Source organism: Mastomys coucha, unplaced genomic scaffold, assembly GCF_008632895.1.
Source record: "Mastomys coucha isolate ucsf_1 unplaced genomic scaffold, UCSF_Mcou_1 pScaffold21, whole genome shotgun sequence".
NCBI lineage: Eukaryota > Metazoa > Chordata > Mammalia > Rodentia > Muridae > Mastomys > Mastomys coucha.
In genome coordinates this window covers 110005622-110016835 of record NW_022196904.1, presented here as the reverse complement: position 1 = coordinate 110016835, position 11214 = coordinate 110005622, and the positions used below count along the sequence as shown (strand labels likewise).

Below are 11214 nucleotides of genomic sequence, written 5' to 3'. Positions count from 1 at the left end.
TGAGTGACCCCAGGATCAGCCCACCACCCCAGTGAGTGACCCCAGGATCAGCCCACCACCCCAGTGAGTGACCCCAGGATCAGCCCACCATCCCAGTGAGTGACCCCAGGATCAGCCCACCATCCCAGTGAGTGACCCCAGGATCAGCCCACCACCCAGTGACCCCAGAATCAGCCCACCACCCCAGTGAGCAGCACCCACCCAGACACCTTGGTTAGCCTCTGTTTGAACTTGGCATGAGTGCAATGACTTGTGCGAATTTTAACCTAACTTTTCCTTCAGTTTCCTTTGCTGCTGTGGATTGTGAGTGCTGAATACACACTCTGTCCCTAAGTCTCCTGGGCCCTAACCTTCGCAAAATGTTTATTGACAGTTTTCCTCACTAGGCAAGTAATTAAAACTTAGGGTGAGGGTGTTGTTTTTTAATTTACAAAAATAGTAAGCCAGGTGTGGTAATGCACACCTCCAATCTTCAGCATCCAAGCTAAGGCAGGTGGACCTGTGAGTTCGAGACCTGATCCATAGAGTGAGTTCCAGGACATCCAGGGCTACATAGAGAAACTCTGTCTTGAAAACTGAGAAAGAGAGAGAAAGAAAAACAGTTATGATTGTGAACCAAAAAAGTCAGCACTTACCCCATCTCCCAGAGAGATCTAAAATGAATTGAAAACACCGTGGAACAAACTAATGAGAGGGGATGAGGGATACTGGTCAGCTGGTGAGAACAGTAGGAGGAAGTCTCTAAGACTTACTATGAAGAACATGGGTGCGGGAGGAGGGTATTGAGACAAGTCTCACCATGTAGCCCTGGCTATCCTAGAACTCACCCTGTAGACCAGGCTGACTTCAAACTTGCAGAGATCTGTCTGCCTCTGCCTCCCAAGTGCTAGGACTAAAGGTGTATACCATGATGTTCAGCTTCCAAGGGCTGATCATAATACTAATAATCCAAGTATTCGTCCAAAGGCTGTTAGTGCATTTCAGACAGTCAACACAAAAGATGATCAGTGATTTTAAGTATTGTTTTTGATGTTTAAAAATGTCCTTCAAAATGACTTTCCTCGGAACTTAGAGTGGGAGGGGAAAACTGACTCCTTCAAAAGTTGTCCTCTGACTCCACATTTGTGCCATGGCATTCACACACCCCAAATGATACACACACACTCCCAGATGATCCACACACACCCTAGACAATACACACACACACACACACACACACACACACACACACACACATGCACGCACCCACGCACCCCCGCACCCCCTGGGTGCCTGTGGAGGTCAGAGGATAACTTGTAGGGTCTCCTCTTCCTATTTGGGTTCAGGAATCAAACAGGTTTTTAGGCTTGGTGGCCAGTGGGCGCTCTGCACATCTAAGTTCTTAAAGAATACAGAGAAAAGTAGCTCTTGCTTGCCTGTTTGTTATCAGGTCCTGGATGGGAGAGGGAGGGCAATGGGATTTGCCCAATTCTTTCCTACAGCCATATGTTCTAGTTACTTTGTTGCTTTGACACTTGCACTTTCCCATCAGGAGTTAAACGTGCTTATTAAAGTGGTCCCATTTTGCAAGAATTCATTCCTTCTTGGGAATAGAGAGAATGGGTGTATGTATGTTTGGGGGGGGGGTGTCAGTGTACACACACATGCTAGCACCGATGATTGAAGTGAAGTATTTTTCCCTATTGCTTCCCAAAAAGTCTCTCACTTAACCTGGAGCTTACCAATTTAGGTAAGCCCAGGGAATCTTCCTGGTTTTGCCCTCAGGACTGGGATTACAGGTGTACACTGCCATGCCAGCTTTTTTTTTTTTTTTAAATATTTACTTGTTTCTGTGTATTTTATTGTTTTTAAGACAAGGTCTTAATATGTAGTTCTGATTCTCTGTGACTCACTATGTAGACCAGGCTGGCCTCAAACTCACAGAGATGTAACTGCTTCTAACTTCTGAGTGCCAGGACTAAAGGCATGGGCCACAAAGCCTAGCTGTGTATTAGTGTTTTACCTGCATGTATGTAAGTGCCCTGCATGCCTATTTGGTGTCAGAGAGCAGTTTAAAGGCTCTGAGCCCTTGTTAAGTATGGGACTCTACCTCTGGAGACTGGCCTTTGTATTCAGAGACTTTTGGGCATAAGCCCTTGAATTTGCAGGCAGCGCCATGACATCCTAACCTCTCAGATCTGTCTGCTTCACTTGGACTGGTGACAGATGTCAGCACTGCATTGGTACAGGGTGTCCTGAAGGGATGCTGAGATCATGGGAATGACATGTTTTAGACTTGTGTAATTACCACATCATTATTTATTCATTTTTCATAATATTTGTAGTGGAAGAGTCTTAATTCTAAAAAAAAATTCTGTTGATTTAGTGGGCAGTAGATCTTAACAACTTGGCAAGCTATGGCTGAGGAGCTGGCTCAGTTGGTAGAGTGGTTGGCATGCAAACATAAAAACATGAGCTTGGATCTACTGCACCCACATAAAAGCCAAGCATGACTGGCGTATGTCTGTAATACAGTGGCAGCAGAGACAAGTAGATCCCCACAACCAGTGTGGTCTACGAGTGAACTCTAAGTTCACAGAGAGACCCTGTCACAAAAACTAAAAGGCAGACATCTAGTATCAGCCTCTGACCTCCACACACATGCTACACATGCACACAAAAGCCCACTTGGTATGCTTTTAATATGTGACCTTTATTTTCATATTTCTCCTTTCCAACCTTGTATGTCCTATGGTAAATATTTTAACTTTAATTGGGGGAAATATACTTTATATCATTTACTAGGAGTTATTTCTTCACTGTTATTAAAGGTTATTTTTGCACGAAATTTAAAAGAGTTGGCTGTAATCGTTGATTAAAGGATAGTACTCTGGGAAACCAAATTTCCATTTTTGTTTTGTTTTGTTTTGTTTTTGTTTTTGTTTTTTGAGACAGGATCTCTATATATAGCCATGACTGACCTGGAACTCTCTATGTAGACCAAGCTGACCTCAACTCACAGAGATCCACTTGCTTCTGTCTCCCCGGGGCTGGGATTAAAGGTGTGTGCCATTATGCCCGGATCCTTTTATTTATTTATTTTTTTAAACAATGAGCTCTGGGGTCTGAACTCATGTTTGCAAGGCAAGCACTTTACCAACTGAACTGTCTTCCAAGCTGGATGTTCTTGCCGTAAGTTGACATTTTTGTCTACTTTGCTGCCAATCCCAAATCCCCCATTGGTGTTTTGTTTTTGTTTTTTGGAACTCTTTTTTCCCCTATTCGGTGGTGTCCCAGATTCTGAGTTGAGAAAATGAGTCCATGTATGGACTTTGAGATGAATGGTGGGAAAGATAACCTTTTTCCTTCCATACAGAGTGAAGAAAAAAATACTAATTTAGAGCCCAAGGCTCAACTTGCATAGTTAGCTAGAAGCCAGTTGTTTTTCTTGAAGTTGCTGACCAGGTGACGCTCCCTTGTAGGTTGTCTATGACTGATTATTGAAGACGGTATGGCTTTTCTGATTAATTTCGGCTTAATTTAATTAAACTAAACTCCTCCCATGTGGAAAAACAAGCTCCTTGGCATTCTTGGGTTATCCTCAAAGCCAAGGCTCTCGGGCTCAGATACCACAAGTTCTTCAATGGCTTCATTGTGTTTTTATCACAGATTTTTATATAGTGAATAAGAGGCACTTTTTGTAGGTTTTTTAGTGGCCCAATTTCATGTTGACTTACTTCCTGTGTGTTGGCCACAAGCCTAAGGTAACATTTTTTTTTTTTAAAGAGGCTTAGCTTGGGACCCATGCAGTGTGTGGTGTGTATTATAAGTATTTCCCCTTCAGGTTTCTGAGTGTAATGTTGGGGCCATGGGAATAGGGAATCTAAGTGGAAATTAGTGGTTAGTAGGCTTTTCTCAGGAAGTCTATAGCCAAGCCCATCACAGAAGCTTTCAAAACTAAACCTTTCTTGACATTTGTACTCTAAATTCTGTGGTACTGAACATAGCTGCCGTGAACAGAGGTCTTGAAATAGATATTTAGCTAAATTGTAATCCCTACTATGTATGTCAGATATGGGCTACATAGAGAACAATGACCATTCCTTCCCAGAAAGAGGGACAGTGACAGTCAAGAATTGAGTTGATTGTTCTGTTGTCTTGAGAGGAATGAGGGCAAGGTGTTCTGTAGACAAGAACAAGTCCTCTGACAAATGAGTTTGTCATTTGTATGTATGTCGTATGTAGGGATGAGGACAAACCATCTAGGTCCCTGCAGTTGTCTTTCGGGTGAATCTTAGCATTGTGTAGTAAGGTTAAAACCTAACTCTAAATAAAGGCGACGGTAGCTTCCTCTTCCTGAACACTTTCATCATTTGCCAGATACCAGACTGGACTCTGTAAGTGAATGCCTATGTGAGAGGACCTTTAACAGGAGCAAAAGGTGTATTTTTATATGCATACACCAGAGATACTCAAGTGAGTGATTCTCTTAAGAGGTGGCTTTGGAGCTTATCTTACACACTGATAGATACTCCTAGTTGTCAACTTGACTACAATCTAGAGGTAGAGGGCACACCTGTGATCCAGACCTTGAGGCTGGAAGACCCAACTTTTGATCCTGTAAGTGCTGGATGACACTGCTTTTGATCTGGATCTTGAGGCATAGAGGCCATGAAAACCTTAGGCTTGGGCAACATGGTACATGCCTTTAATCGAAGAAGACAAGTAGATCTCTGAATTCAAGGCCAGCCTGGGACAGAGTAAGTTCCAACTTAAGAAAAGCTTAGGTCCAGGTGAGTGGTACACACCTTTAATCTGGGCCATCCCTTCTGCTGGAGGCTTACATAAGGATAATGGAAAAAGGAAGAAGGGTTCGTTCTTTTTTGCCTGCTTACACTTACCTGCCAGTGCATCTGTTGGAACCTACTTCTTCAGGATTCTATATTATACAGAAGGCCAGCTGAAACACCCAGCCTTGTGGGACTGAGCAACTACTAGACTCTTAGACTTCCCATTCACAGATGGCCATTGTTGGGTTAGTTGGACTGTAGACTGTAAGTCATTCCAATAAATTCCCTTAATATATACAGACATTCCATAAGTTCTGTGACTCTAGAGAAGCCTGCCTGATACATATACCATAATGCAGAACAGTATATTCTTGGAGCAGGGATTATATGGAGGAAAAGGACTTTGACTCTTAAGTGTGGCAACATACTGGATAACAAGTAGATAAAAACTAATAAAGCTTTTTGGGTTGGATTCCTCTAAGTGCTGACTCCTGGCCCAGAAGAGTCTAAAGTTGTGCTCAGTGGTTAACTTTGATTCTGCCTGATAGACAGGGAGGGATATTCATAGAGGGCACACAGCTTTCCTGCATCTATTTCTTAACTGCCTTCAGTAGTCCTTATGCCCAAAACACATAGTCTGAAGCCACATATCCTGTGAGTCTGTGTGCATGTGTGTGCGTGTGCGTATTAATCTTTATAGCCTCATGAGGTCCTGATAAGGAAATCATAGAAAAATTAGCAATGTCAGAGGGCCTTCAAGCCTGTCCTATGAGCTGGAAATACCACTACCTCCTGTATAGCTCTGGTCTTGACCTTACTAAAAGACTCCATTCATAAACTGGCTTTTTTTATGTCCCCTGTGGAACAGATTCATCCCATGTAGAGGATGTAGGAATAGGGGTTTTTTGTAAATAATTTGTATCTGTTTATACATTGGCCTTTTTTATGGTTATTGTGAATCAAACACAAAGAATACTTAGGACTTGATATAAATTATAAACTGTCTTAAAAAATGTTCGTGCGTGCGTGCGTGCGTGCGTGCGTGTGTGTGTGTGTGTGTGTGTGTGTGTGTGTGCAAATGTGGGACAGCATGTTCCTGGAGGTTATAGGACAGCTTACAGGAGTTAGTGCTCTCCCTTCCATGATGTGAACTCTTGAAATTAAAATCTGGTCATCAGGCTTGGCAGCAAGTGCCTTTACGACTGAGCCATCTTGCCACCCTAATCATATATATTCTGTTGACCCTAACTAAGCACTTGACTCAGTTCAGTAGTCCTAAGAAATGAAACAAGCCGGGCAGTGGTGGTGCACGCCTTTAATCCCAGCACTTGGGAGGCAGAGGCAGGCGGATTTCTGAGTTTGAGGCCAGCCTGGTCTACAGAGTGAGTTCTAGGACAGCCAGAGCTACACAGAGAAACCCTGTCTCGAAAAACAAAACAAAAATATATATATATATATACATATATATATATATGTATATATACATATATACATATATATATATGTATATATATATATAGAGAGAGAGAGAGAGAGACAGAGGGAGAGAGGGAAAGAGAGAGAGAAATTAAACACATTTCCTGTGGATGAGCCAAGGGCAGAACCAAAAGCTTTATCCTACAGGTCTGAAGTAGTTTCCTGTCAGAAGTTGAATGGTTAATTTTCACAAGGGATCATGAGAAACTTGTGGAGGTTTTGGCAGCAAAGAATAAATGGATTTTCCTATATCCCATGCTGCATCTAACTTTGCTTACTTACTCATGTCAGTCTAGCAGTTTTTAACATCCACAACTGCTTGCCACTTCTGAAGCCCACACACTGGAGTGAGGTCTTCCCTGTAACGTTTGCAGCAAATTTATTTGGTATTAGCAAATCCTGAATTGATCTGAGGCTGTTTGTAATATTCACACTTTTTGATGCCAAAGTATCAATGCTTAATTACAGAACCTGCCCAGACCTCACAGGGGTGTTAAAAGCTTATGTTTTGTTTAGGAATAGTATTTTCAGAATACACAAGTTAAAGAGTGCAGCTGGGCAGTGATGGTGCACACCTTTAATCCCAGCACTTCGGAGGCAGAGGCAGGCGGATTTCTGAGTGCCAGGGTTATACAGAGAAACGTTGTCTCAAAAAAGCCAAAATAAATAAATAAATAAATAAATAGATAAATAAATAAATAGTTAAAAAGAGGTTGTTAGCTCTGTACATTGCCACTGATGTAAGTATCTGAAAGGGGCTACATTGGATCACTGAATATCAGTTAGCTCTCTTTTTTGAAAGAAGACTGTTGAAAGCCAGTGCAAGTGTTGCACACCTGTACTAGGAGGCTGAGTCAGGAGGGCCAAAGGTCAGAACCAGCATGGCTGGGATATATAACAGATGTTTTCTCAAAAAACAAAGGCCACTTGGCTCTGATGGTACTTGAAGAGCTGTGTTCAAGGAGTATTTATGAAGTCTAATCTGTTACCATATGATTATACTTCAAACCTCCTTCTCCCCCCCTTCTCTCCTGGTTGTGTCCTGAGAAATAGGAGTGGGAGCGTTGTGTTTGGAATATATGCTCCGCTTTAGTGTTTGCAGGTGGAGATGGGGAGGGAGGGAGTCCAGGTGACCTAGCTGTGGTATTAAGATTGTGCTTATTCCCCTTATCCTCCATCTTCAGAAAGCAGTCTTAGCAGGACCAAAATAAACAACCTGCTAAGTAACTCATGAATAAGGGTAATAGAGAAAACATTCCTATAGAATAGAAGTAACAAGATTTTGACATATATTAAAGTATCTGGTAAAATTAATGCATTTTCACTACTTTTTGTCTGAAATACCTCATTCAGGAAAAAAAGGTTGATTTTTTTTTTTTTTCCAAGCAAAAAGCCATCAAAAAACCTCTAAGCTTTTCCTTCCTTTTTCCTGTTGGTTAAACATTTTTTAACCTATTCTGTTTTTTAAAGATTTATTATTTTTATCTATATGAATACTTTGCCTGAATGTGTGTACATGCACTTGAGTGTATGCCTGATGCCTGTAGAGTTAGAAGGACTAGATCCCCTGGAGCTAAGGGACTGGAGCTAAGAGAGGTGGTAAACTGTGGAATGGATGCTGGCAGTGGGCCCTCACGTGCTCTGTAAGAACAAGTGTTTTCACCACTGCCATCTCTCCAGCCTCTGTTAAACATACTGTGTTTAAACTTTCATTATGTTTTTCCAAGTTTTCTTAAGGGATTATCATATTTCACTTTGGGTTTTCCTTTTGAATATTAAGCATATAGTTTGTAAAATTAGTCTAGCCTCATGGAACATAAGAGTTTTGGAAAGCATTAATGTAGCTAAGCACATTAAGAATAGCTTGTGCCGATTTTATTATTAAAGCGGGTAGTTTTGTTGGGATTTAATGTTCTCTTTTCCATTAATTAAGCTGATGATGCTGGTAAAAAAAAAAATTCACATTTGGTCTTTGTCCCTGAATCCTGGCTTAAAAAATCTTCTAAGCCAGCCGGTGGTGGCGCACGCCTTTAATCCCAGCACTTGGGAGGCAGAAACAGACGGATTTCTGAGTTCCAGGACAGCCTAGTCTACAGTGAGTTCCAGGACAGCCAGGGCTATACAGAGAAACCCTGTCTCGAAAAACCGAAAAAAAAAAAAAAAAAAGTCTTCTAAAACTATTATTGTCCAGAGTAATAGGATGAGGAATGGCCCACATTATTAGCTAGCCAGGAGGGATGTGGGCAGATCATCAGTCAACTTTAGTTACCAAAGCCTTTAACAAAACTCTACAATAAGGCTATGGCACTTTGGGGCTGGCAAACACACCCCCATGCCAGGAGGGTGCTGAGCCTATAGGTGAAGCCCGACACCCTCAGCTGGCATTAATTAGTTGGTGTTGGAGAACCAGAGAATTGGTGGTAAGCAGGCAGGTTATCTTATCTGTTTGTGCTACCTGATATCACTTCTCTTTTACAGTACCTGACCAAGCAGGTGGATCTTCTACGGCAAATGAATGAGCAGCATGCAAAAGTTTATGAGCAGTTAGATGTCACAGCAAGAGAACTGGAAGAAACCAACCAGAAGCTAGTTGCTGAGAGCAAGGCCTCACAACAGAAAATCCTGAGGTAGAATTTCTAACTGTTAAGGAGGCATTCTACAAAGGGATTAGTATAATTTGAAGTAGAATGTACCTGTAGAAGGTTTGGGCTGTCTAGGATAAGGGGTTTTTTTTGGAGAAGGAGGATTAACTGTAAGTCCTTTCCATTAAGAAAGCCAAGTTTGAGTGGCTCACACCTAATCCCCTTCATTGGTTTTGATCTTAATTTAGTATGACAAGCAGCGACTGGCTTCTGTTTCATTCACAGCCTGACAGAAACAATTGAATGCCTGCAAACCAACATTGATCACCTCCAGAGCCAAGTGGAGGAGCTGAAGTCTTCCAACCATGGAAGAGGGAGGCAGAAGGCATGTGACCAGGAGAAACCTGCACCCAGCTTCTCCTGTCTGAAAGAGCTGTATGACCTCCGCCAGTAAGAGCCTGCCTTGCTGTGGATTTGCAAACTGGGACCATCCCATGCCATGACACATTCTGGATTATATTAGAGGGAAAGCTCCATTTCAAGACGTTCCCCTTGCCTGTTAAACCAGGAGTGGTTTAAATGGAGCTCCTAAACTTAACGTATGAGTGAGAGTTCATGGGTATCAGTAATTTTATGAGAACAGTTTTTCATTTTTTTCTTTTTTTTCTTTTTTCTTTTTGGTTTTTTGTTTGTTTGTTTTTCGAGACAGGGTTTTTCTATGTAGCCCTGGCTGTCCTGGAACTCATTCTGTAGACCACGCTGGCCTCGAACTCAGAAACCCACCTGCATCTGCCTCTCAAGGCTAGCTGGATTTAAAGGCGGGCACCACCACTGCCCGGCTCATATTAATTTGTTAAATATTAGTTTAAAAGCTGGGCAGTGGCCGGGCAGTGGTGGTGCACGCCTTTGATCCCAACACTTGGGAAGCAGAGGCGGATTTCTGAGTTCAAGGCCAGCCTGGTCTACAGAGTGAGTTCCAGGACAGCCAGGGCTATACAGAGAAATCCTGTTTCGAAAAAAAAAAAAAACAGATATTAGTTTAAAATTAGTAATACTTCCACTGTTGTATTTCACTTTAGAATGAAAGAAAAAAATGAAAATTTTGGAAGCTGCATTTGGTAGCTCATGCCTCTAATTCCAGCACTCAAGGAAGCAGAGGCAGGCTCTGTGAGTTCAAGTCCAGAACATAGTAAGTTCTAGGACAGTTAGGACTACACAGAGACCTTGTCTCAAAAGAAAAAAAAATATTTTCACCCAAAGAAATGACTTTATAATTAATAGTTTTGACTTTGAGTTTTTAATAATGCTTACTAAATAGCTCTTACACTTCAGTTGATATCCAGGAATGATGGCCAAAATGGACATGCTCTGTGTCCTCAAAACCCTTCATTCTAATGGAGAGTTAGATGCTCCATAACCAAGACACAGATAGGTACAAGCTGCCTTGGACTGAGTAGGAGAGAGGCCGGTTCATGTCTCTCAAACTTTGCTTTTTCTCACATTACCTATGGCGATTTGGGGGTTTTGAGATTAGGTCTCGTTCAGCCCGGGTGGCCTCAAGCTCCTGACCTCCCCGCCTTCACCTCCCCAGCGCTGCCGAAACTCAGTGTGTGCATCTGGCACTGTGCATGGTTTCCAAGAGCAGACACTAACTCTCCTCAGGCCAGAATTTCTAGATGTGACCCTTAAGCTGCCCCAGTGGTTCCGATGAGTATCCCAGGTTAAAGGTCCAAATATTGTGTACCTTAACCTTGGTTTCTCATTATGGAAAACATTTAAAACCCTATAGGTCCAGGCAGCAGACCAACACTGTTCAAACCAATGGTGTGAGCTTCAGGTTCTAAGACCACTACCCAGCTGGTAGTGATCTCCAGCTAGCAGTGAGAATCTCCGTCCATTATATTTCCTAGTCAGCAGCTGTCATTCTGCTGGTCTTGAATGGATTTTCTATACTGCTTTTATACTACTTTTACTATTAGGGGAAAAAACTGTATTTGCTTTCAAGAATTTGCCAGCTTCATACAGTTTCATTTAGACACTGCTTGTAGCTAAAAATTGATGTCACAGCTTTTTTAAAAAAAAAAAAAATTATAGATAAGTACACTGTTGCTGTCCTCAAATACACCAGAAGAGGGCGTCAGGTCTCATTATGGGTAGTTGTGAGCCACCATGTGGTTGCTGAGATTTGAACTCAGGACCTTTGAAAGAACAGTCAGTGCTCTTACCCACTGAGCCATCTCTCCAGTCCTGATGTCAGTTGAAAGGCAGCATCCTTTGCAGTATCAGTTGACCTTTATATATTTCCGTGTTTCCTCACAGACACTTTGTATATGACCACGTGTTCGCCGAGAAGATCACTTCCTTGCAGAGCCAACAGAGCCCTGATG

The 11214-nt window shown here is 42.2% G+C and overlaps 1 protein-coding gene across 1 annotated transcript in view; it reads left to right on the top strand.

Annotated features, from left to right (window-relative positions):
* Cdr2 (cerebellar degeneration related protein 2) overlaps nt 1–11214 on the top strand; it is a 25643-nt gene that overhangs the window by 13537 nt on the left and 892 nt on the right. Inside the window, exons 3-4 of the mRNA XM_031388152.1 lie at nt 8724–8872; nt 9113–9277. Of these exons, the coding sequence (XP_031244012.1) occupies nt 8724–8872; nt 9113–9277 (314 nt within the window). The remainder of the gene's footprint in view (nt 1–8723; nt 8873–9112; nt 9278–11214) is intronic.